This window comes from Balaenoptera ricei, chromosome 5 (assembly GCF_028023285.1).
Source record: "Balaenoptera ricei isolate mBalRic1 chromosome 5, mBalRic1.hap2, whole genome shotgun sequence".
NCBI classification, from domain to species: domain Eukaryota; kingdom Metazoa; phylum Chordata; class Mammalia; order Artiodactyla; family Balaenopteridae; genus Balaenoptera; species Balaenoptera ricei.
Genome location: NC_082643.1, coordinates 141477553 through 141504829, shown reverse-complemented (window position 1 = coordinate 141504829; position 27277 = coordinate 141477553). Strand labels below are relative to the sequence as shown.

Sequence of the window (27277 nt, the reverse complement as noted above, 5' to 3'; positions counted from 1 at the left end):
TAAAGAGTCCTGTTTACTAGCTACTCCCACTCTCTTTTTTTTTTTTAATAAAGTATGTGCAGAGATATTTTTGTTTTGTTACAGCTGTATGTATTTGCAGCTTAGCAAGAACTTTGTGGTTAAGCCATGCTTTCCAAGATTAAAGAATATTTTAGTTAATAGGCCAACCTTGTTCCCAGGTGATACCATTAATCAGGTTATTATTGCATAGAGCTTCAGGCAAGAAGGGAGGGTAGAAATGATTCTTGAGTCTCATAGAATGAACTCCCTTTAAGACTGAGTGTCTATTTCAGTAGGAGAGATATGAAGGTAGTCTGTCCATCTTTAGGGGAACTAGATGACCCCTCCATCCAGATACTCTCTATCTCAGTTTATTCTGAGAATCGTCCACAGGAACTGAAGCACAGCGTACATTGACAGTGTAACCACTGGGAATGTCCCTGACCTAGGATGTCTGGAATATTGAATGTGCTCTGTTTTCTGCATAGGGTGTTTGATTAATTGTTTTGGAAAGCAGGGAATTTCTTGAGGGAAACATTTCTTTTCCAGCTTTTCGTCAAGCGATAATAGTATGAATTTTCTTTGTCTCTAGTTTGTAAATGACAGTAGTCACATTTAGGAGATGTATTAATTCACTGAACTTTTAAAAAGGCCTTTAGTGTGCCAGGCATTGCACTAGGCATTGGGAATCAAACATAACAAGAACACAGGTCCCACTTCAAGGGCTCCTGGCTCTTCAGGTCAGACAGAGAGGAAGCCCATGAGGATGAGTACACAGGAACTCCTGCTAGGGCCTTCTCCGTAGGGACATGAGGTAGATCTGTTAAAGGTGTCCAGATCACTGAGATGTTTCATATCACTCACTCACAGTTATTTTTACCATTTCTATTTTATAAAAATCATGCTAGCCGTTTTAAAGTATGTTTTACTTTTTCTTGGTGGATAGTTTTCATTTTGATTGCTTTGTGATGCACTAGGGTGAAGTAGAATCCTTATGAAAATAGTGCAGATTTTGCTGACTACAACTATGGAAGGCTGCCAGTACCTTTTTCATAAAATGAGTTACTTGTACGTTATTTCAGCTCTTGACCCCAGATTTTATTGTTCTGTGAAAACAGCCATGACATCATCTTTTTTTTTTTTTTTTTGAGGCACAAAGGAAAAATCCACTTTTTGGTATATTGCCTTCCTTTTTTTTTTTAATATTTATTTTTTGGCTGCATTGGGTCTTAGTCACGGCACACGAGATCTTTCATTGCAGCGTGTGGGCTCTCTTGTTGTGGCACGCAAGCTCAGTAGTTGTGGCACGTGGGCTTAGTTGCCCCACAGCATGTGGGATCTTAGTTCCCCGACCAGGGATCGAACTGGCATCCTCTGCATTGCAAGAGGGATTCTTAACCACTGGACCACCAGGGAAGTCCCCCATGACATCATCTTTATTCTCAGTAAAAATCAAGGCTGAATGATAGTTGCAAGAATAGATAAACATGAATTCCATTGTATGTGATGTATGTTTTTTTCCCCCTGAAGGAGCATGTGGTTTGTGCTTTTATTTTTTATTTTTTGGCTGTGCCTCACAGCTTGCGGGGTCTCAGTTCCCCATTCATTTCCGGACCACAGCAGTGAAAGTGCTGAATCCTAACCACTAGACCACCAGGGAACTCCCATAAAATTTAATTGTCTTGGAAAGCGGGGAGGTGCAAGGTTCTCTATACTTCTAATGATCTTTTGATTACATTATTCTTTTTTTTCTATTTACTGTTTGCTAATTTTTTGACTGCTTTGCCTGTTTTAATAATTGAGCGATGCTTTGGTATTAATCTACCCATTATGGGTTAATCTATCCATTTTGATGGTAGATTTGTCAATTTTTCTCTGAGTTTTTATAGTTTTTGCTTCATATGTGTTGACACCATTTTTTTTTTATAACTTTTATCAGAGGTTTATTTATTTATTTATTTATTTATTTATAGCTGTGTTGGGTCTTTGTTTCTGTGCGAGGGCTTTCTCTAGTTGCGGCAAGCGGGGGCCACTCTTCATTGCGGTGCGCGGGCCTCTCACTGTCGTGGCCTCTCTTGTTGCGGAGCACAGGCTCCAGATGCGCAGGCTCAGTAATTGTGGCTCATGGGCCCAGTTGCTCCGCGGCATGTGGGATCTTCCCAGACCAGGGCTCGAACCCGTGTCCCCTGCATTGGCAGGCAGATTCTCAACCACTGCGCCACCAGAGAAGCCTCCTGTTGACACCATTTTAATAGGCATATATATGTATCTTCCTGTTGAATTGAAATTTTTTATCATTATTTGGGATAGCACTTCCATTCTAAAGTAATGCTTTTATTTTCCGTGGTCTTTATTGTCTCACATTAATATAGATACTCCAGCTTTTTTTGTTGTTGTTGTTTGCTTGGTATACCTCTTTTCATCCATTTACTTTCAAACTTTCTATGTTCTGTTCTTACGTTTTATGGGGATGTGAGCTTTTTTGTGGCTGCTATAACAAATTACCACAAACTTGGTGCCTTAAAACAAGAGAAATTATTCTCTCACAGTTCTGGAGGCCAGAAGTCCAAAATCAGTATCACTGAGCCAAAATCTCAGTGTTGGAGGGGACATAGTTCCTCTAGACCTTCTAGAGGAGAGAATTTGTTCCTTGACACCTACGGCTGCCAGTATTCTTTGGCTATAGCTGCATCACTCCAATCTCTGTGTCTCTGGTCAAATTGTCCTCTTTTATGTCTGTGTAGCCAAATCTCCCTCTGCCTCCTTTTTGTAAGGATACTGGTGATTGCATTTAGGGTCCACCCAGGTACTCCAGGATAATCTCACCATTCCCAATACCTTAATCACATTTCCACAATCTTTGCAATGTGAAGTGACATTTACAGGTTCCAGGGATTAGGACTGATTTCTTCGGTGCCCATCCTTCAGCCTACTGGCTTTTAACTGGCATAATACATTTACATTTATTGTGATTCTGATAAATTTGTACTTCTTCTGTCATCATACAATTTGTTTTCTATTTGTAATTTTTTTCCCTGCACTCTTGCCTTTTTGAACAACCAAGTTCTTTTGTTTGTTTTTCATTATGTACTCCGTTTGGTTTGGAAATTACATACTCTATTATGTTCTTTTTTTTTACTTTTTTTTTTTAAAGGAATTCCTTTTATTTTTATTATTTATTTATTTATTTATTTATTTTTGGCTGTGTTGGGTCTTTGTTTCTGTGCGAGGGCTTTCTCTAGTTGCGGCAAGCGGGGGCCACTCTTCATCGTGGTGCGCCGGCCTCTCATTATCGCGGCCTCTCTTGTTGCGGAGCACAGGCTCCAGACGCGCAGGCTCAGTAGTTGTGGCTCACGGGCCTAGTTGCTCTGCGGCATGTGGGATCTTCCCAGACCAGGGCTCGAACCCGTGTCCCCTGCATTGGCAGGCAGATTCTCAACCACTGCGCCACCAGGGAAGCCCTATTATGTTCTTTTAGTGGTTGCCCTTGAAGTTTTGCCATGCATATTTAACAAAGTGAAATTAATTTCATATTCCACTACAAGAGAAAACAAAGATGTTAAAATACTTTAATTCCGATTAAACTCAATGATCAAGTTACATGCTACTCTGATCCAGTATTTTAGTCTAGCCTTTTTTTTTTTAGCCTTATAAATTGGACAGCATCATCACTATGTTTTTCAAAAACATTTTTAGATTTACTTTCTCGTTTAACAATTTCTTTACTCACGATGCTTATTGCATTTCTGATTTTTTTCCTGGGATCATTTTTTCTTCTTTAAAAGCTCCTTTACTATAGGTCTGTAGGAGGTACCTCTGTTTTTGTTTATCTGGAATGACCTTATTTCACATACATTCTCGAAAGACAGCCTTTCTTTGTGTAGAAATCTAGATTGACAGTTATTTCCCTTTCAGTAGTTTCTTTACTTCTGTTGTTTCTGTTACAGGTTTGCCAATAGTCTAATTATCATTCCTTCATAGGTGATGTCTTTTTTTCCTCTGCTTTTAGAAAAAATTTTTTTGCCTTAGCTATTCTGCAGATTCGTTACAGTATTTATGAGGCATGGATCGCTATTTATTTTGCTTGGTATTTGTGGATTCGTGTCTTTCAGTTATGTAAAATTGTCAGCCATTCTCTCTGGATACTGATTCTTTTCTATTCTTTATTATCTCTGCTTATAACTCAGTAAATGTATAGTAGATTTTCTTATTCTGTCCTTCATATCTTTTCTGTGTTAATTTGCATCTCCTTGTCTCTCTGTGCTGGTTTCTGGATAATATTTTTAAAATCTATCTGTTAATTCACTGATTCCTGTATGTAAACAGGAATCTCTTTCAAAGCTGTTATTAATTCATTAGTTGATTAAACATTTTTTTTTTCAAATTATTTCATTTCTAAAAGTTCTCTGTGGTTTCTTTTTCAGCTCTGCCTGCTCATTTTTGGTAGTCTCTATGGCTTGTCGTATTTATGATTAATTTGTTTTTTAAACATTTCATACATAGTTATTCTGTGTTATAATTCTAGTATTTGAAGTCTTTGAGGGCTTGGACCTGTAATTTATTTTTTTCAATGCCTGTCACTCATGGAGATTGTTTTTGGGTTTACTGAATTTTTGACTTGGACCTCTATTTGGTTGATCTTAACCTGTGGAAAAACCTGGGGAGTCAACACTGAGGATGTTTTTTCCTGAGAAGATTGTATTTACTTCTACTGTGAGCCAAGGTTATTCATCCTGAGACCATTTCCATCCCCTTACAGAGTTCAGCTCATCAGCTCCTCCTTTTTTGCCTCTACCAATGCAGATTTTTGTTGTTTGACCTCTGGTAATGTCACTTTCTGTGAGTGATTCCAATTCAGAGTTCTAGTTTTAGTCTCAAGGTTTTGGCTGTTGTTGTTGTTGTGGTTGTTGTTTAGCCCTTGGAGGTTTTATGTATTTCCTACTTGCAAATAACATTGGAAAATAACATTATGGAAAATCTTATCTTAGTGGTAGGGCCTCAAATATTTCTTACTTGAGATCTCCAAGTGGTATTTATTAGTAATGGAAATAGTGGTTGTGTATTGGTTTAAAACTTAAGAAAAGCATATTTAGTATGAGGTGATTCTCAAATGCACAGTTAGAGTTCAGTGGAGTGAGTGAGGTGTTGATGTTCTTGGTACAGGAAGGAGCTGGCTACAGGTTGGCCAGCATATGAGACTTGGCTAAAGTCATTTGCTCAGTTTTATCATCGTAAAATGATCAGGTGGCTTCTCAAGTTCTTTCTGGTGCTAAAAATGTGTACTTCCAAGGTTTCTTCTTACTGCTTTTTATTTCTATTATATTAGTTTAAAAAGCGTTATTTAAGATCTGTGTTCAGAGCATTGTGTTAGGAATTTTGGAAGGTAAAGCATTGTAATAGCTGCTGCCTCAGTAAGCTTGCAGTCTAGGAATTGTGTTAAAAACTGACAGTAAAGAACAGTGATAGAGTCTGTAAGAGGGAACTCTAAAAAGTGGTGCGGCTGGGTGTTCCCTGTGCATGTATCGAGGAAGACAGTTAATTAGTGCCCATCATAGAATGTTCTTCCAGTGTTCTTTTGGAAGAGCTTGAGTCAGTCTTTAAAGATGTTGCTGCTGCTTATAATAATAATAATGACTACTATTTATTCTATTGTTTACTGTGTGCCAAGCACTGTATGAAACTTTTGACATAAATTAACTCATTTAATCTTTTTTTTAACTTTATTTATTTATTAAAAATATTTATTTGGCTGTGCTGTGTCTTCGTTGCAGCCCGCAGAATCTTTGTTGCGGCATGCAGGCTCTTAGTTGTGGCATGTGGGATCTAGTTCCCTGACCAGGGCTTGAACCCAGGCCCCCTGCATTGGGAGTGTGGAGTCTTAATCCCTGGACCACCAGGGAAGTCCCAACTCATTTAATCTTAAACCAAGGAAGTAGCTAATAATATCATTCCCACTGACAGATGAAGAAACTGAAGCATAGAGAGAGGTGAAATGTGCCTAAGGTTACATAGCTAGTAAATGGTAAACTGGGATCAGAACCCAGGTAGCTTGGCTTTAGGGTCTGAACTCTAGATATGAATTGAGCACATTTATTAATCAGTTAGCATTGAGAGGCTAATGGAATTTTGATGAAGACCCAAGCCAGATTCTTTCTGTACCAGTGTTATCTCACATATTTTGGAAATATAAACAGGATAGGGTGCATTAAAGTTCACTTAAATTTGTTCAGTTGAACAGATGGTTGGTTGACTTATCTTTAGTTGACTCACCCAGAGTTGTTTTCAAAACCACACCCAAGTCTCTTTCAGTAAGTTACAGTACAGTATTGGTTTAGGGGTTGAGTTAGAGTGAGAAACTTCACTTATTAATTTGTGCTCCATGTGTTGATAGAACACAATAGTTTTAATAAACATTTTTAATTAAAATGATGTTTTTTAACTTTTAATTGGTTAAACTTAATGTTCTTGAAGTTTTTGAAATGAACTTTTTTTAGCATGTTACTTTTACATCCTCATCAGATACTAGATAATTAAAATATTTCCTGTTTATAGGGTACCCACTATGTGCCAGACATTGTGCTAGATATTTTACACTTATTATTTCTGATTGCCCCAACAACCTTGGAACATGACTTGAGTATATTTTATTACAAATGAGGAAACTGAGGTGGAAAAGGTGATAAGGGTAGATGACGAGGCAGTAGTGGGGTGCTGCTGGTGCAGAGTTGGAAGGTTCATCAGTGGGGCCTGGTGGGGGGTGAAGAAACACACCTCTAGGTTTCCAGGGAGAAGGGATTATTAGCAATGAGATAACTGGAACACATTCATCAAAATAAATTCCAGATGGATTCAGGAGAAATGTTTAAAATTATAGAGACTGTAGAGAAAAAGCAAAGTAAAATGTTTATCAGAGATAATGCCTAAAACTTCCTTGGAACATTTTATTAGACATGTGCCTAGGAAGCAATGATAACTTTCTCTTTAAAAGCAGAATTCAAAGGAAAAGGTCTGCAGACCTAAATATGTAAAATGTTAAAATATTTGCTAATTGAAAAATAAAATTATAGAAGGTAATAGTCTGGGAATGTCAAATATGATAAAAGGTCAGTGTAGGTATACTATTTTTTTCACATTTGTAGGAATAAATACATCAAGATTTCAATAGATAGATAGGTAGAGAAATTAATAGACCCTAAGGGAAATTTCAGATGTAAATAAACATATAAAAAACATTCATTCTTACCTACTAATCAGAGAAATACCAAATAAAGCAGCCACTTCCGATCCATCAAAGAAGGGAAATTTTTCTGATACCTCTGCTTCCTTTTCAGAGTATGTGAGCCAAAAAGGAAGTGAAACTTTATATTTAATCTTAAGCCATTTGGAGGGTTTCTTACACTGTAAACTTTCCTTTCCAATGTTCCACTGTTTCGTTTAGCAACTGCTATTTGAGCTCCCAGTCTAGGCAAGGTTCTGCAACTAGGATTTTCTAAAAGGGTCACATTTTGGGGGATATTTATTTTATTCGTGCTGTTGCAATTATTTGAGAGTGCTTTGCATTTTTATTGGCTTGTTAAGATATGCTGTAGTTTTTCAGAAATGTTCTGAACTGTTGTGTGGAAATCATTTTGAAGTATGTCATGGTTTTGGCACCAGAGGAGAATTGCCTCCCCTAAGTAAATGAAGCATTATTATTCATTTGAGGCTTGGGGTTGAACACTTGACTAGATGGACCGTTTCTTTCCTGTATTAACCCCAGAAGGTCAGGCTGCAAGGCCAAGGCGCCAAGATTTTCCTAGACACACAGTGTACCATACCTAGGAAAGAATGAATTATTTGTTCATTTCAAAACTGGATCACGTTCTGGTTAGACGTGATGGTATTGCTTAGCTAAGTATGCATTCAAGGTAAAAACATTCTCATCTTAGGCTAATGTTGTTAGCTCCTCCTGATGTGTTTAACTAGATTGCAGAGTGGCTTTTTTCTTCCTTATCAAATCTACGTAGAATTTTCTATACTCACATGTGGCTGGTCAACCTGTGCTTCCGACTTGCTCAGCTGGGTCGCTGCAGTCTTTCTGGGCCTCACTCTAGTACCGTTAAGTCTAGAATTCTCCTTTTCTTACTTCCTGCCCTTTGGGAGTTATACTTGCTTGAGTCTCCAAAACCCGTCAGCTAGACACAGATACAGCTTTAGCTTTGTGTACCAACTTTGGGAATTGACGTAATTCTTGGAAACATAATACCCAGTAACTCAAAACACAAAACCCAGTTTGATATACAGATTGTTGGTGTGCAGTCTGGAACCTCCTTGTGAGTGGTAGACTGGGATTTGGAGTCTGTTCAGTAGCTGCTTGTACCCCCAGAGTCTCTTCAGTCGTACGTCAGTTGTGATTGAAGGAGGCAAAGTGATGGCTTTTGTTAGTCAGATGCCTCTGGAATCCAAACTTGGATTAGCATTGCCAGTCCAGGATGTGAGACCTGGATGTGTATTTGGTTCTCAGTGTGCATTTATTGAGGGCCTTCTAGGGGTTAGCCTTGTGAAAACAGTAGTGACTAAGACAGATGAGTCTGCTGCCCTCTAGGGGGTTACAGTCTACTAGGGGAGACAGACGGTGAATTTCTGAAGGTAGTGCTAATAACTAACACTTAGTGTGTGTAGTTAGTGTGTCAGACACTGGTTCTAAGCATTTTACATGCATTAACTGTTTGAGGGGGTACATTTGTTAGCCTCATTATTTCAGATGTGGAAACTGAGACCAGGGGAGTTAAGACATTTTCCCAAGTTTACAGAGCCAGTAAATGGCTGAGCTGGGATTTGAACTCAAACAGTCTGGCTCCAGAGTCTGTGCTCTGAAAGTAGGATAAATCCTTGAAGGGAAAGAAAACCCAGGGTGGTTTGAGAGAGCTGGGAGTGGGGGCTACTCTAAATAGGGGAGTAAGGGAAACTAGTCTCAAAATTTGGTCTCAAAATTTGGAGGTGAAATTTGACCTGAAACTTGACCGATAAGGAGTAATGCGCTCAAAGTAGCTGGAATAAGTTTGTTCTGGGCAGAGAGAACGGTCTAAAGGTTCTGAGGCAGGAAGGAGCTGGGTGTGTTTGCAGACCGAAGGAAGGCTAGTGTATCTGGGACAACAAGGCAGAAAGATGGCTGGGAGCCAGACTGGGAAGGTCCCTGCTGGCTGTGATCAAGATTTCAGATTTTACTCTGGGGACTATGGCAAGTCCTTGATAGGAATTAAGCAGGGGCAGGACCTTATTTGATTACATTTTTATGCAGAATGAGTTATAAGGGTTTGAGTCCAAGCAGGGAGACTAGGCTGGGGGAAGATTAAGAGTTCTGTTTTGGACGTAAGGTATGAGTGGCCCTCCTTGTATCTTTGTTTGCTTATTTACCAAAATATAACTGAAATATCTCAGTGCTTAAAGAAAATGATGATAAACGGATTTAGTTTTGTCTCCCTCTCCCACTCCCAAACAGAAGCCAGTCCTCACTCCTGGCTTGGCTCTAGCTGTCCCTCTGCTGGAGTGCCTGTCGCCCTCACCACCTGTGATGTCACCTCTGGGAGCCTTTCCTTCTTAATGTTGCCACTGATCCCCCCCACCCCGCGTCTTCCCAGGCCCCTTCCATGGCACTGTGTGGTTTACTTATGTAGCACGTTTATTGCCTGGCCCCCTCTGCTAGTATGTGCATTTCCTGAAGGCAGAAATCTTTGTTCTGTGCATTGCGTCTCCCAAGCATGCAGACTGAAGAACGGTGCCCGGCCTGTGTTAGCTTCATGGTGGGGGCGCAGTAGGCGTTTGATGACGTTATCCTTCGGCTTCTACTTCAGTGACATTTGAAACATTAGGTGGGATCTGTCGCTCTGTCTGTGGCCCAAATGCGGGTGGAGCCTTTTAGAGTTTGAATTCTCCCTTCTACCTCAGTAGTGTCATGTTTGTTGAAATGGCGCCATTTTAAGTAAAAACTAATATATGCAATTTGAGGCATGATTTTCCTTTGTCTCAATTTGTTTTTGGCCATTTTTTTTTCACATGGTTTAAGACTTTCATAATTTTCCCCGTCAAATACCATTTGGAATTTTTAAAGTCTTCAGAAGTTATTTCGATATTAACATAGGAAATTTCTATGGTGGTAGTGATAATGAGAAATAAATTATATATACTAGAAAATTTTTTTTTATAGTAATCTTTTATTTATTTTTATATTTATTTTTGGCTGTGATGGGTCTTCGTTTCTGTGCGAGGGCTTCCTCTAGTTGCGGCAAGCAGGGGCCACTCTTCATCGCGGTGCGTGGGCCTCTCACTATCGCGGCCTCTCTTGTTGCGGAGCACAGGCTCCAGACGCGCAGGCTCAGTAGTTGTGGCTCACGGGCCCAGTTGCTCCGCGGCATGTGGGATCTTCCCAGACCAGGGCTCGAACCCGTGTCCCCTGCATTAGCAGGCAGATTCTCAACCACTGCGCCACCAAGGAAGCCCCTAGAAAATATTTTTTAATATATTTTTGAAACCAGTTGCAGTTATGACAGAGATCAGAAAATTTTAATTATTTGTCACCAACAATAAAAATCATGTGAGCAAGAAGCAATTTGGTGTTGCGGAATGTCCATAAGCCTGGCCAGGACACTTTGGCCCTAGCCTTGCCCAGTAATCATAGCCACCCTTTAATGTGTGTCCACTGCCAGACACTCTGCTGAATGCTCTCCAAATGGCATTTCTGATTCTTACGATATCCCTAAAGGTTGCCATGACAACATCCGTTCATAGGTGAGGAAGCAGCGGTCCAGAGAGAAGTTTAACAACTTCAGAAGTTCAGGATCACAATAGTAAGCACGGCAGTGGACATCAGACTTGGCCTTAGCCTGACTCCAGACACACCAGGCTGTTGCTTTCTTCCCGTGACTCCCTGTGTGCCCAGGGCCGTCTTCTCCCTTCTCCGAACCTCAGTTTTCCTAATTTTATTTTATTTAATTAATTAATTAATTATTTATTTTTTGGCTGCACCACACGGCATGTGGGATCCTAGTTCCCTGACCAAGGACCGAACCCCCCCTGCCCCCTGCATTGGAAGCGCGGAGTCTTACCCACTGGACTGCCAGGGAAGTCCCATCAGTTTTCCTACTTTTCAAACGAAGGGGTTAGATTTGAACTGTGATGGAGATGTTTACAGCACTGACTCAGAAGGGCTCTAAGGGTCCTCATGGCTGCTCTGCTGCTGGCAGCTCTTCAGTTCATCACACTTTCATTGAGCACCTCCTGTGCACCAGACAGCAGTGTAAGATGCTTAGACGACGAAGGGCAGAAAACCTGGTCTGCCTCTTGGAATTAGCAGGATGGTGTGTTCCCCTAATAGCTTCAGACTTTGAGACCAGTGTGCTAAGTGCCCTGTTCTTCAGCAGTAAACCTTGCCTGTCATACCCTCACGTGCGAAGGGCAGCGCATCAAATCCCCTTGATTCCTTATAGGGTGAAGTGCTCTGTTGTGCTTAGAGGCCAGGAACTCTACTGCTTTTCGTAAGATGGAAGTACGTAGCGGCTGCACAGTGAAGCCGGTACTGATTTAAGGAAATATTCAGCCGTAAATGCTTCTGAGATGAACACAGTCATTTTGGAGGACTGACTATGAGGGGCTCATTAACCCTATACATTCTTAACTCAACTTGAGAGTTTGGTTAACTTACTGTCTCTACCTTAGGGTAAAACAGTCTCTTAGAGCCTACATTTTATCACGTGTAAAATCAGGATAGGGCCACTCTAGTAAAGTACTTAACAGAATATATATTAAACTTTAAACAAACGTTCGATGTCATCATGCTGCTGGAAATACAAGGTACTGTGTACTCTGTTCATTTATACCTTCAAGGATGCTTATGATTTTATTTATGTTCTTAATGGTGTTTTATTTTTAAATTTTTCTTTTTTTATAAATTTAACTTTTAAAAAGTATATATGAACAGTAAAGACTCTCCTGGCCATCTCTGTCCTCCATTCACCCAGATCCCATTCCTTACAAGTACAAACCACCATTTTAAGTTTCTTGTACATTCTTCCTACATTTCTTTATGCAAATAAAAGCAAATATGAGTATTTTTCTTATCCCTCCTTTCCCTACCAAGAGGTACTATAAATACATCGTTCTCTGTATCCTGCTTTTTTTCACTTGACAGTATGTCCTTATTTTTGTGAAAATGAGACCATCTAAGAATTTGTGTGCTCGTAATTATTTCATAGCATAAAGGGTTTTCAGTCTCCATCAACTGACCTGATTACTTTTCAGAGAAATTTACCTTTGGCAGATTTTTACTTAGACTAATTGTTGTGATTTCATTTCATTTTATTATTTATTTATTTATTTTTGGCTGCATTGGGTCTTCGTTGCTGCGTGCGGGCTTTTCTCTAGTTGTGGCGAGCGGGGGCTACTCTTCGTTGTGGCGCGCGGGCTTCTCATTGCGGTGGCTTCTGTTGTTGCGGAGCACAGGCTAGGCGTACGGGCTTCAGTAGTTGTGGCACGCAGGCTCAGTAGTTGTGGGTCGTGGGCTCTAGAGCACAGGCTCAGTAGTTGTGGCTCACAGGCTCTAGAGCGCAGGCTCAGTAGTTGTGGTGCACAGGCTTAGTTGCTCCGCAGCATGTGGAATCTTCCTGGACCAGGGCTCGAACCTGTGTCCCCTGCATTGGCAGGCGGATTCTTTTTTTTTTTTTTTTTTTTAAACAAGGAGGTTACCCCGGATTATCCAAGTGGGCTTGATAAATCATAGGGTCCTTTTTTTTTTTTTTAAGATTTTTTTTATTGATTGATTGATTGCTATGTTGGGTCTTCGTTTCTGTGCGAGGGCTTTCTCTAGTCGCGGCAAGCGGGGGCCACTCTTCATCGCGGTACGTGGGCCTCTCACTATCGTGGCCTCTCTTGTTGCGGAGCACAGGCTCCAGATGCGCAGGCTCAGTAGTTGTGGCTCACGGGCCTAGTTGCTCTGCGGCATGTGGGATCTTCCCAGACCAGGGCTCGAACCCGCGTCCCCTGCATTAGCAGGCAGATTCTCAACCACTGCGCCACCAGGGAAGCCCGGCAGGCAGATTCTTAACCACTGCGCCACCACGGAAGTCTGTTTTTGTGGTATTTTAATCTTCCTTACTTACAGCCCTGCCAAGCTTTCCCCCCTTCCTCCTTCCCAGAAAAATAAGCAAAAATCCAACTCAAACCCTTACATAGTAAGCACCCTCATGGAATGAAATTCAGGAAAAGTTTTGTTTCAATAAAACCATAAATTTTGAAAGTCTTCATTACTTCAGCAAAAATATAGTTAAAAAAATAAAAATAGTAAAGTAATTGAAGGACAGTAACAGTATCATGAAGGATCTAAAATAGAGAAAGTGGTTGATGCTGTCAGAGGATAAAGTTGAATTCTACTTTTTTTCTACATGTAGTTGTTCTGGGCATGGGTAACTCAATATGTGCATCAGTATAGTAACTACAGTGGAGACCCTCCTGTGGCGTGGTGGTTATTTGTTAAATTGTGAGACACCATACATAAAATTTACTTCTCCCAGATTCCTCTCCTGAAATCTGAATTGTAGTTTCCTTTGTGGAATTTCTTCTTGAAAGCACTTAAGAGTATACTGATTAATATTTGCTCACATGCTATCTGAAAGTAGTGGATGTTACTTCAAATACATTTTTTTTGGATGAAAGCAGAATTTTGTGAAATTAGTAATGGAGAATGATTGTGTATTCCTTTCCACCATTCACCCACTTACCCGATGTTTATTGAGGCCTGTTAATGTGCTATTTAGTGGGGAGATGGTGCTGAGTTAGAGACAGTAGACCCCGGTGTGCTACCTGCTCTCAGCCAGTTATCCGCATTTTGACTTCCTGTGTGGCAGTTGATGGATAAGCGTGGCGTTTGGAATGGGCGGTCTTGGGTTCAGGTTCTGATTCGGCCTTTTATTTATCTTGCGGCCTCAGGAACTTGAAACTCAGTCAGCTCTTCCTCCGCAGGTTGGGAACTCGCAGGGTTGTTTGAGTGAACGAGTCTGTGTGGAAGCGTGTACTCTACAGTGGCCTGTGGCACTGTCCTCATAAAATTCACGCGTTGGTCACTCTTCTGATCCCTTGCATTTTCTAGTTGCATTCTCCTTAACTGGATTTGGGGAATATTTGGTTTGGAGTTTGTGAGTCATAGAGATGATGACTGTGCCTCTATCCTATTTTATCATTTTTTCCCTAAGGTGCTTTCAGATACATTGTCTCATTTAATCATTAGGTTAGGGAGATGTTGTTACTTCATAGATGAGGACTTCGTAAGTGATGACATTATACAGTGGAACAAGTGGGACTGACCACTGATACCTAGCCCAAGGGCCTGTCCACTGCCCAGTACTGACCCTTGGACTGGAGAATCCTCTCATCAGCACAGGAAGACCATTTGGTGAGAAGCAATTAAGAGTGCAGTCTCTAAACCATAGTCTTTTTTTTTTTTTTTTATAATTTTTATTGGCGTGTAGTTGCTTTACAATGTTGTGTTAGTTTCTGCTGTACAGCAAAGTGAATCAGCTATACGTATACATATATCCCCTCTTTTTTGGATTTCCTTCCCATTTAGGTCACCACAGAGCATTGAGTAGAGTTCCCTGTGTCTAAACCATAGTCTTAATTTCAGATTCTTGCTTCTCCACTATGGCTGTGTAACCTTAATCAAGTAACTGGAATCTCTGTAATAATACACCAGAAGATTGATTAAGTGCTATAGTAAAAGAAAAACAACAGCTGCTATATAACTGTATAAAAACGTAATAAAATGTGGACGATTCAGGCTGGGAATCTGTTAACAAATCATTCATCCTAAAGGAGAGAGGAAGCAAGAGGACCCACCCGTATAATTCCTCAATGAGAGGAGCATAAGAGCAGACGACAAGGCTAGGAAGCACTGCTTTGATTCAATTTTACCTTTTTTTTTTTTCTTTCTTTCCTTTCTAATTTGAGCTTCCTGGACATACGATGGTGAGAGGTAGTGTGTGGCAGAGTTAAGAGCAGGTGCTCTGGGGCTGGGCAGCCTGGGTTCAGATCCTAGCAACCCCACTGCAGGCTCTTAACTGCTTTGTGCCTCAGTTTCCTTATCCTTCGGAAAAATGAGTTAATACATGTAAAAGATGAGCTTTAGATCAGTAATTATCACTTAGTAAGCAGTGCTTATCTTAAAGGGAACTTTTGAGCAGTTTCATCTGCAAGAGAACATCTGGAGACACAGGAATAGAAATGATCCGATCAGAGTAATTAAAGGCTTTTACTGAGCTGTGAGTCCTGAGCAGGGCACACTCAGCCCGAAGCTGTGAAGAGGAATCTTAAACGTAAGGTAGGTGTTTGTCCTTTAGGGGAGGTGGAGAACTAGGCTAGTAATGTTGGCAGTGAGGGCTGTAACTCATTGTGGTTGTATTCTGTTTTATTTGGGAGACGGCTCAGTGTTGGGCTCCTTTGTCAGGAGATTTAGAGACTCCCCTTTCATTGACTGGCTGGGCACCCGTTCCACAATTGAAGGTTTCTGAGAATTTGTAATGGGTTCGGCGGGGGCTTCCTTGTCTCTTCCACTTTCCTACCTGAGGCGCTGGACGGGGTGTGGGCTGTCTCTGCAGCACTGTTCCCAGCCCTCTGCCTAGGCTTGGCCGTCACTGTTAGCTCTGCCAAGCTTGCAGAGAATCTTGTCACTCTTCCCAGCAAAGGCGTCACTATTTTTTAAGCTTTTTTCTGGCTTTACTGAGGTATAATTGAAAAATAAAATTGTAATATGTTTAAAGGGCACAACGTGATGATTTGATATGTGTATACATTGTGAAATGATTCCCACAGTCCAGTTATTTAACATACCCATCACCTCCCCTAGCTGCGCTTTTTTTTTTGGTGAGACCACCTTCTGTTTAATTAAGTGTGGCCTGATGGTGCCGTTTCATTCTGGGTGCAAACCTTACGGAGCCCTCCCAGAGATGTTCATTCACCAGGTGACTGCCACCTGCCCCAAGCCAACCTGGAAGCACCTGCTTAGCTCTAAAAGCATCACTTCTGTGAAGCTTTCCATCAGTGTCCTGGGGCAGCCCGCGCTCCATCAGTGTCCCAGGGCTGCCATGACAAAGTACCACAGACTGGGCGGCTGGAACAGCAGAAGTTTATCGTCTCAGTTCTGGAGACCAGAAGTGCAAGATCAGGGTGTCAGCAGGGCCGGTTCATTCTGAGGCTGTGAGGGAGCCTCTGTTCCAGGCCGCTCCCCTGGCTGCTGGTTTGCTGGCAATCTTTGGTGTTCCTTGGCTTGTAGATGCTTCACCCCAGCTCATCTCTACCTTCACCTTCACATGGCCTCTCCCTGTAGTCTTGTCTGCGTCCAAATGCCCCGTTTGTATGAGGACACCAGTCATATTGGATTAGGGGCCCACCCTGCTCCAGTATGACATCATCTTAAATAATTACCTCTGCAGTGACCCTATTTCCAGATAAGGTCACATTCTGAGGTGCTGGGAGTTAAGGCTTTAACATGAATTTGGGGGTGTACAGTTCAACCCATAATACCCTCTCTCTGCTTTTTCTACCTCCCCCTGGACACTTTTGGCCTGCTGATATGTAAGTAGATTTCTCTCATGGCACCAAGAGTATTTGATTACATTTATTTGTCTGTGGCCTCCTACTCATTTTGTAACTTTTTATCTCTGCTGCCTTGCACATGATGTGGAAAGTGGCTCTGGTGGAGATATATTAAGTACCTGGAGTTATAGAAATAGAGGAAGATACTGCAGAGGTCGCCTCTTACCTTGTTTTCCTATTGACGGTACCAAAGGCTGTCTGGAGTTGGCTGTGAGGTGGCCAGGGACACCAGCAGAGGCTGCCACTTTTATTATCTTATGAGCATGTTTGATACCTCCTGGTTTATTTTCCATGGCGTGATAGCTCATTATCACCTGGCAGTCTTTATGCTCTCTGAGATTGTTTGAAGAACATTTAGAAATGGAGAAGACCCTCTAGGTCTTCAGCATTCGCCTGACCCAGAGAATTTTGTTAACGGCCACCTTCTTGTTTCAGCCTTTGGTTTGAGTGTTCTGTTTTTAGGGATTCAAAAGTAAATCATGTGAATGGTTGGAATAGTTAGCAGAATGTCTGTGCCAGAAGGGAGATGCCAAGAAATAATTGAATCTGCTCCCAAAGCTTTAGAATTAGCTCGTTAGATGTGTTAGAGAAACAAAAATTTGTCTGGTTTCTGATCTGAGGTTTAGTTACATGTTAGTGAGGGTGCATTGTCCTGGGACTGGAATACCTTTGCTAAGAAAGAATATTCCAGGGCACGCTTTTTGTTATTTCCAGAATAAATATCATTCTAGGCAGAGTGGTATTTTCTGTGGTGTTAGTAGAAAGGGGAGGTTAATCTTAAAATATCCTTTCATCCCAATATCAGTCATATCTGTCTGAAAGAACATGCTGAAATTTGTTCATCTGAAGGCAGACAGAGACCAGCTTATGAAAGGGCTGGAGGCACTTTATTCTGTGAGCAAGGAAAATTATGGAGCATTTCAGACACATACGAAATAGAACAGTATAATGAACCCTGCTTTATCCTTCATCCAGCTTCAGCAGTTACTAACTCATGGCCAGTCTTGTTTATTTTGTGTAACCCTTACTCTCCCTCGACCCCATATAAGTTTTAGGCAAATTCCAGATGTCGTATTATTTCATCCATAAATATTTCTGTATGTATCTAATATAACCATAATAATATCACACCTAAAATTTTTAACAGTAATTCCTTAATGCCATCCAAGTCCAGTTAGTGTTCAAATTTCTAATTGTCTCGAATGTCATTTTTAGTTTTTTATTTTACAGTTTACTTGAATCAGGATCTGGCAGAGATCCTCCTATTACCTGTCGGGTTTTAAGCAGGGGAATGAATGACATGATCTGACTTATATTTTGAAACTCTCTCTGGCCTCACTGTGAAAAATGGATCGGTGTGGGGGTTGCTAGGAGACTGGAAGTGGAGAAACTAATTAGGAGGCTACTGTGTGTCCAGGAGGTGAGTGGTAATTATCTAGATTAGAGTGATGTGGTGGAGGTGGAGAAAAGTGGGTGAATGCGAGATGTCACCTGGGCAGGCCAAGCTTGTTTGTCATGGCTCAGCCAGACTTTTGGGTTCTGCTGGGTGTGTATGTTTGTTTATTTGAAAGTATTATTCCCAGAGATTTCATTGATTTCAGTGTCAACATTTTAAGTTGAGTGAAATCTTAAAATTTTTACACAGGTTAAATTATAGCAACTTTATGGAATATTGAGATAGAGGAACATTAATCCCTACTTCTCTTGAATCAATTTGTTCAACTTTAATACAGCTTATTTGCCATTATATCATCTTGTCTATATGTGACTACAGTGATAATATTGATAACTTTATATAATAGAATAGGAAATATATAGTTTTTCACTTAAACATGTTATAGTCTCGTGTATTATGCTGAAGAATATTCATAGTTTCATAATACTGTATTGAGCAGATTATGCTATAGCCATTCATGTATTGTTGGATGTTGATCTTACTTTTTAAATTATTTTATTTTAAAATTATTCTAAATAATGTTGCAGGAAGTTTTTTTTGCATCTGTATTTTTTCCATTTCTTCTTTAAAAATCTGGATTAAGTAATGACTTTTTTGTAGAGATCTTCCTAGAAAAATTTGCTGTCTTAACACACACTTAAAAACGACATCAATGAAACCTGAAGCCATAATTGACAAAAACCAAGTACAGGCTTTTGTTTTTTAAAGAGTGTCTCTCTCTCTCTCTCTCTTTATTTATTTCGTTGCGCTGGGTCTTTTAGTTGCGGCAGGCAGGTTCCTTAGTTGTGGCACACGGGCTCCTTAGTTGTGGCATGCAAACTCTTAGTTGTGGCATGCATGTGGGATCTAGTTCCCTGGGCAGGGATTGAACCTGGGCCCCCTGCATTGGGAGGGCAGAGCCCTAGCCGCTGTGCCACCAAGGAAGTCCCCCAGTACAGGTTTTGTACTTTAAAAGTTGGAATTATGTTTATTCTTGGTTATTGGGCTCAGAATATGTATACTTTAAGTTTATAGACTTCCTTATTGAAGGAAGACCACATGCATATCTGGTCTTCAGTCTTTATCTTCTCCCATTCATATGGCAATTTGTAATAAAATGAGAGCAATCTCTGCCTTATCATCAGCATGTTGGTTTTACAAAGATTCTTTTCTTTCAGTCAGCTCTGGGAACCAGGAAGCAGCTATAGTTGCCTCTAAAATGTTCCCCTGTGTCCTTATTTACTGATGAAAATGGCTTAAAATTAGGACTCATTTGATAATAGAGAACTCATAATACTGTATATCCTTTTGTCTTTTTTTTTTTTTTTAAATTTTGGCCGCACCACATGGCATGCAGGTCCCCAGCCAGGGCTTGAACCTGAGCCCCTGCAGTGGAAGAGTGGAGTCTTACCCACCGGACCGCCAGGGAGTCCCTGTTTTGTGTTTTTGAAATGCTGAAGTGGAACATTTTTATCATTGGCTCAGAATGGTCAGGTTCATTTATATCTAATGAAGAAATGTCAGACAGCCATTAATAATGTTTTGTTCTTTGGGTCCTTCTTTTAGAACAAACTAGGTTAAAGTAAACAGATGACACTAAACATTTTAAAGGATATGTTCAGAGAAGGGTAAGTTTTAAAGACTACGTTTAGGTCATTGGTTCACTTACATTCTGTTTTATTGCCTTTTAGTCACTGATTATTTTCATACTTTGTCTTTAAGCTTTGTCTTTAAGTCCTTGAAATAGTGTCACTTCAAGTATGCTCTTACTTCTATCATATCTTTAGATTTCAGAAAAGCAATATCCAAATCGATCTTTTTCTTTAAAAAAATGTTCAACTGATTCTTTGGCTGTTGGTACCACAAAATATATATTTTTAATAAACTATTCTTTAAAGCCTTACTATTCAAATTGCTGTTTGAGTCCAGTGGCATTGGTATCACTTGGGAGCTCGTGAGACATGCAGGATCTCAGGCCCCATCTCAGACCTACTGGATATGAATTTGTATCTTAACATGATTCTTAGGCGATTCATATGCACACTAAAGAGCTAATAATGCCAGCCCCAGATTCCTGGTTGGATCCTCCTGTTCAAGGCATCTATGCCCTCAATTCCATCCCTTCCCATCCCTTTGGGAACATTGTTTCCTCTCACTGTCACCATCATCATCATTTACAACATAGCTTAGAGGTTAAGAACAGGAGTTCTGCATCCAGGAGGGCTGCATTAGAATCCCAGCCATGTTAACTTCCTAGCTGGGTGACCTAAGTTCCCCTATCTGTAAAGTGAGGAAAACAATAGTATATTGACAAACAGGGGAGGTGAGAGGATCAAATACAGGTAAAGAACAATGTCTAGCATACAATTCTGGCTGCTTTCATTCTCCTTCCCCTTATTACAAACATTATTTTAGATATCTGTTGCAGCATAACAAACCATCCCAGGACTTTGCAGCTTAAAATAATTATTTTATTATTCATATTTTATGATTTTGTGGGTCAGGAATTTAGGCAAGGTTCAACTGGGCAGTTCTGTTCTATGTGGCATCTACTGAGGTCGCTTGATGACTTTCAAGTTTTTTAATTGTTATTTTAATTAAGTTGTATATTCTGGATGTAAATCTTTTCTCAGATATATGATTTGTAAATTTTTTTCCATTTTTTGTGTTGTCTTTTCACTTTTTTATGTATCCTTTGAAGCACAAATGTTTTTAATTTTTAGGAAGTCCAGTTTATCTTTTTTCTTTTGTTGCTATCCTTTTGGTGTCATATAAGACTTTGCCTAAACCAGGGTCTCTTAGGTTCACTCCTTTACTTTCTTGTAAGTATTCTATAGTTTTTGCTGTTACATTTAGGTCTGTGTTCCGTTTGGACTGAATTTTTGTACACAGTGTAAGAAGGAGCACCATTTACTTTTTTAGTTGCTAATTTAATCACCTCTTTTAAATCCCTACGTTGCTTATCCTCTGTGGCTTGAGGAACTGTTGTTCACTCACTCGCCATTAAAACTCTCTGCCTGTGGGTTCTGAGACTATTTCTCATCTTGTGTCTTTATCCTTTCCTTCTTGTTCTTAATTTATTCAAGATTTTGTAGTTACATACCAGCTGTATGGCAAAAACGGTTCTGGGCGCTGGTCCTGCTCCCTCTTCTCAACTTACGTGCTTCTGCTGGCCAGTTTCCTCTCCTCTCCTGCCCCACCTCTGTGCTGATGACTTCCAGATCAGCACCACTGCCTTCCTCAGTGAGTCTGTCTCCACTTCTGGACTGTGAGTCCAGCTTCCTCAAAGTGAGGACTGCATCTGATTAATTTTGTGCCCAGCACAGTGACTGCACGTAAAAGATGCTCAGTAAACACTGCATATATATATTGTTAAAGCTGTCATTCAGTGGGTTACAAAAGCAGAATGAACTATTTGTATGGTTAGTAAAGGTGCTATTTAGAGATTTATAGTTAAAAGGTGAATATAATTTAGTGTGTTCAAACAGCATTTCAAATAAAAGATTGGGATTAAGAAGAGTGTAAAGTGGGACTTCCCTGGTGGTCCAGTGGTTAAGACTTCGAGCTCCCCATGCAGGGGGCCTGGGTTCAGTCCCTGGTCAGGGAACTAGATCCTGCATGCCGCAACTAAAAGATCCCCCATGCCACAACTAAAAGATTCCCCCATGCTGCAACTAAAGATCCCGCACGCTGCAACAAAGATGCCGCATGTTGCAACCAAGACCTGGCGCAGCCAAATAAATAAATAAGTGTTTTTTTAAAAAAAAGACTGTAAAGTAAGTAGCCATATTAGCAGACGTTTAAATTTGAGCCATTTGGGCATCTTTTCAGGTTATTCACAAACTCAAGGACATGCTGACATTTTCAGAGCCTACTATTATTGTTCTTTGAACCAAGAAGGTGATGTTGATGAAGAGCATTTCCCATTTGCATGAATACAGATGTGTGAGCGGCTTCTCTCCTTTGACCTGTGTGGCGAATCCTTTGCAGAGTTGCCACCAGTCCTTTTTGGGGACAATATCATGAATCAAATTTCTCCAGAAATGAACTGTGCTGCTTTTAGAAGATCCTGTCTGTTTGGGACAATATGATGACTTTAAGCTATCTTGTGGTCAAAATTTTCATATCTAATTATATTTTTTCAGTTTGTCAGAGGATATACTAGCTTTGTTAGATTGTTTTCCTGTTGTCTGCTGAAGAACAGTGGCAAGGACAAAAACTGCCCTTGGTTGGTGGAAGGGTGGGCTATGGCTGATCAGCCACGTGCCTCAGAAGCCACAAAGAAGCATCACACGTCATGGCTCTGACTGGTCAGTCAGTCAGGGCATCCTCATGCTGGAGATTGTATTTATCAGGCTGATGTTCTCATTATGAAATGCTGCTGGACATTGATTCGAAAACAATACTGCCTTTTGTTTTGATTCTGTAGGAACCTGGAAAGATTGTGCAATGAATGGTGACACTCGGGCTGCAGTGGTGACCTCACCACCCCCGACCACAGCCCCTCACAAAGAGAGGTATTTCGACAGAGTGGATGAGAACAATCCAGAATACCTGCGAGAGAGGAACATGGCACCAGACCTTCGCCAGGACTTCAATATGATGGAGCAAAAGAAGAGGGTGTCCATGATTCTGCAAAGCCCCGTAAGAGAAGCTTTGTCTCTGACCAAGTGCCCTCTTCCTTCTTCCACTACTTCAGCTCTTACGCTCTGTTGTATGTGTCATAGTCCGTTTACCTTAACACAGGAAATCAGTGCCTTGTATATATATGTGTATGGCTGTTAAAGAGTTCAGTTTAGTTCAAGTTATCAGACACACAAATGAAAAATCTTCAGTATCATAAAGGATAGGAGGTGTTAATTTCTCCTTTTCACTCTCTCACTGCTTTGCCAGAGAGTCTTTATATATTGCAACCATTTAAAAATTACTCTTTCCTCCAAAACACCTAGCTTGGTGCTGGGCACTTAGTAGGTCTCAGCAACACCTGATTGTTGATTGATTTTACCTTTAGTTGTGGTCGGCATTTGAACCACAATCACGCCCACCTGTCTTCTGTTTGCATCTTTAGGTAAAGTAGTGCTGTTTTCATGTTGATGCTGCTGCCTTTGTGTGTGCTTCATTCTTTTTATCCTTTTAATCTGTTCTTGTTTTATTTCCTTAATATTTTGGGGTGTCACTTGGCAGATAATTCATTTGAGTTATTTTTTTAAATGTTGATCATCTCTATCTGCAAGGAACTGGGTACTTAGCATACAAAGCTTATTTGTTTAGTTGTTATTATTATTCATATATTATTCCTCATAATATAACTTACAGTAAAGTACACAAGTCTTAAGTACACAGCTTGATGAATTTTGACATATGTATAACACCTGTGTAAGCGCCCAGATCAAGTCTCAGACTTTACGTTCTAGTCGAAGGAGATAACCAAGGAGCAACAAACAGAAGCACAGTGCAGGAAGTAGCTGGATGATTAGACTGAGTGTGACTGAGTAGAACAGCCCTCTCTGAGTGAGGAGGATTTGACCTGAACTCTGAACGACAGGAAGGAGCTGGCCGTGCAGCGATGGGGGAGAAGCAGACATGAAATTCCCAGGACAGGAACGAGCTTGAAGAGTCCAAGGGCAGCCAGTGTGGTCTGGGCATAGGAAGTGGGAGTGCGGGGTGCAGTGAGGTTGGAGAGGGAGGAGGGGGCAGTTGCTGTGTCAGAGGCTGTGTCAGCCCAGCTCAGGGTACGGTGCAGACGGGAACGGCACGCTGCAGTCTTTGAGTAACTCATTCTGGGTTGGTATACAGAGAGCACCGTAGAGGGCAAGAGAGTAAGCTGACTTCCAGGCAAGAGGTAGTGGTAGCTTGGGCCAGAGTGGTGGTGGTAGAGGTGGAGAAAGGTAAACTCATTTGTGTTCTATTTTGAAGGTGGAATAAATAGGACTTGCTGATGGATGGGGGGGGGAAGAGGTGAGAGGGAAAAAAAAAAGAATCAGGATAACATCTAGACTTGGCTTGAGCAGTTTTCCTGTGTAAAAGTAATAAGAAACCAAGTGAAAGTCACTAAGGATAGAGTGAAGAAGCTAAACTTCCAGTACCGAGTATGTGCCAGGCACTGTGCTGGGGGCACTGGGGATGCCACGTCCCTACCCACAGGGGTCAAGAACAGAGTCAGCATCAAAATGTTACTGACCCACATGCACTGTGGGGTCTGGGAACAGAGAAAGGACCCTAGAGGGAAGACTGGTAAGGCCTGGGCTTTACTGAGTAGAATGTACCCGGTGTTGGTTTTTTGGTTTTAGGAGCGTGGATCGTTCAAGTGCAGTAAGGAGTGGGAAGGCCCACCCTGTGTGTACAGATGCTGACAGTTGGGAGATGTGAGAGGGAACCTGTGGAAGTTTCCTTCAGACTGAGTCTCTGTTCTCAGTGGAATAACAAGTGGAGGCATCTGCTTAGAATGGGCACAGGGAGTGGTGTAGAGAAGGCATGAAGAGTAGGCGAGGGAATGGGCAAGAAAAGTCAAGAATGATCCCTGGGTTAATGTCAAGGGTGCACTCAGGTCAGTGGTCATGGATTTACAGTGAGACAGTGCGGTACGGTCTTCGTTTTTGTCCCCCAGCCACTTTCAGCAGTGTGAATAGAAAGGGTGTGAAGAGTTGAACTTAACCTGGGGTTGGGATTTTGCCACATGAAATGGTAGAGAGTTGTAAGCAAGGGAATGGCTATAGTTTTAAACCAAGGGCCTAAGCTGAGTGAGAGAGGTCAGGACACAGGGAAGGTATGGGATGGTGATAAGGTCTTAGGATCAAGACGGGGTTGAAGAGAGGGTGAGCTGGACACTAGGAGAGGGTGTTTGGAGAGCACGTGCTTGGCTCTGAGACTGAAGAGGGGCCCAGTTACTAGAAGTGAGCAGGTCTCTAGGGCATGACCATGGAAATAGGAGGCCTGGGTGAACTGGATGACACGGTCGTCGGAGGAGAGGCGATCAGGGAGCTGAGAGGGGAAGGTGTGGATATTTAACCATCTGGAGTTAGGACCAAGCAAAAGGCAAGGTCATTGGCTGGTGACTGCTGTTGAGGAAAGAGTCTGGGGTCCAGATGGGTGGCTCCAGGCCTCACTCACTGGTCGTTGCTAAGCGCAGCTCCATACTGTACATACAGGTCATCTGGAATGCTGTTGATACAGAGGGTCCTTTGCACAGTGGATTGTTTCTTTTTGTGTTTTCCTGACTACGTTTTAAGTTCCTGATGGCAAAGCCGTTTTCTTCCTTTGTGTCCTCAGTGCCTAGAACAGTGTCAGGTGTTGTAAGGTGACTCAGGGTATTTAATCAGTCCTCTACTGTTTAAAATGTAGACTGTTACCTGTTTTCCCTTTTATTGGTAATGCTGGAATGAGCATCCTTATGAATAAGTCTTTGAGCACATCTGTGATTAGTTCCTTAGAAAAGATTCCTAGGAATAGGATGCCTGTTCAAATTTTTAAGCTTTTATCTTGTTAAATTACTGTCCAGAAAGAGTGTACTTACTTATGCTCCAGGTAGTGATATATGAGAATATCCATTTGCCTTTCCAGCACTGGATGAAAACAAACAGAAAATTGGTCTATGTGATAGTTACCCCTGCCTTCCCAAGGAACAGAAAAGAAGCGGTATCTCATTGTTTTAATTTGCCTTTTATTAGGCTTTCTGTGAAGAATTGGAATCAATGATACAGGAACAATTTAAGAAGGGGAAGAATCCCACAGGCCTATTGGCATTACAGCAGATTGCAGATTTCATGACCACGAATGTACCGAATGTCTACCCGGCAGCTCCGCAAGGAGGGATGGCTGCCTTAAACATGAGTGAGTAGTTCCTGACTTGGTAATACATTCTCCGTCATTTTCCGGGTAAAATTTCCTAACATTTTCCAATGTGAAATAGATGAGCGCACACTATGTAATACGTAGAATTGAGTTTTTTTTAAAAATTGAGTTTTAGTTATAGTAAAAGATAGGCCTAAAAATGTCTTGACTATAGAGGGCTCCTTTTTTATGAGCCAGTGAGACTCTGTTATTTCTCAGGCAGGTAACTTTTTATGTGGCTTCTCAGACCCTTTATGAATTTAAAAAAAACTAATCAGAAATAATGCTTGGGGAGTAGCACATTGATTTTGCCTGAACTTATTTCAGTCAAGCCAACATTTCTTTTTTTTTTTTTTATAAATTTATTTATTTCATTTTATTTTTTAAGTTTTTGGCTGTGTTGGGTCTTCGTTGCTGTACGCGGGCTTTCTCTAGTTGTGGCGAGCGGGGGCTACTCTTGGTTGCGGTGCGTGGGCTTCTCATTGCGGTGGTTTCTCTTGTTGCGGAGCACGGGCTCTAGGCGCGCGGGCTTCAGTAGTTGCGGCTCACGGTCTCTAGAGTGCAGGCTCAGTAGTTGTGGTGCATGGGCTTAGTTGCTCCGCGGCATGTGGGATCTTCCCGGACCAGGGCTCGAACCCGTGTCCCCTGCATTGGCGGGCGGATTCTTAACCACTGCGCCACCAGGGAAGCCCCAAGCCAACATTTCTTATCCACCATTGCTCACTGCTGTTTGCAAATGAATGAGAAACAGAGAAATTCCAAAAGAAAGCCAGAAGAAAAATGTTGGATGAGTGAATGTGAGCAAAGTTAGTTAGCAAAGTTAGTTGTGCAGAGACAGCGCTTTGCCATGGCTGTTGAATTTGTAAACATTAACATGACAAGGTGGAGCCCAGGGTACCTTGAGCATCAGCTAATCTGACCTATTGTATACTGTGCCCTGGATCAATCTCTGATGTTTCTAGTTGGATAATCAGCTTCTGACTGACCAACTTAAGGTATTGGTTTCCGTTAGATCACCTGCCATGTGCTATTTACCTGTCTGTTCTCTGGTATTCTTAGAAGTTGATTGACATTCACCTGAATGATAATATCATTAATGTCCAGAGAGTGTTAAAAATCACATGTAATTTACTAGCTCACACTTCCATCCTGAAGTCGAATGGTAGTCATTAGGTTTTCATGTTTTCACATGGATTCTTTTTTTTTTTAATCTGTTTCCATTTATTTATTTATTTATTTATTTATTTATATTATTTTTGGCTGCATTGGGTCTTCGTTGCTGCACACTGGCTTTCTCTAGTTGCGGCGAGCGGCGGGGGCTACTCTTTGTTGCAGTGCACGGGCTTCTCATTGCGGTGGCTTCTCTTGTTGCAGAGCACAGGCTCTAGGCGC

At 41.2% G+C, this 27277-nt stretch overlaps 1 protein-coding gene across 5 annotated transcripts in view; it reads left to right on the top strand.

Moving 5' to 3' along the window:
• Positions 1-27277, top strand: part of ADD1 (adducin 1) — a 76638-nt gene that overhangs the window by 12886 nt on the left and 36475 nt on the right. For all 5 annotated transcript variants that reach the window (XM_059923710.1, XM_059923709.1, XM_059923707.1 and 2 more), the window contains exons 2-3: positions 22485-22699; positions 25723-25885. In XM_059923710.1, the coding sequence (XP_059779693.1) occupies positions 22505-22699; positions 25723-25885 (358 nt within the window). In that variant the 5' untranslated portion in view covers positions 22485-22504. The remainder of the gene's footprint in view (positions 1-22484; positions 22700-25722; positions 25886-27277) is intronic.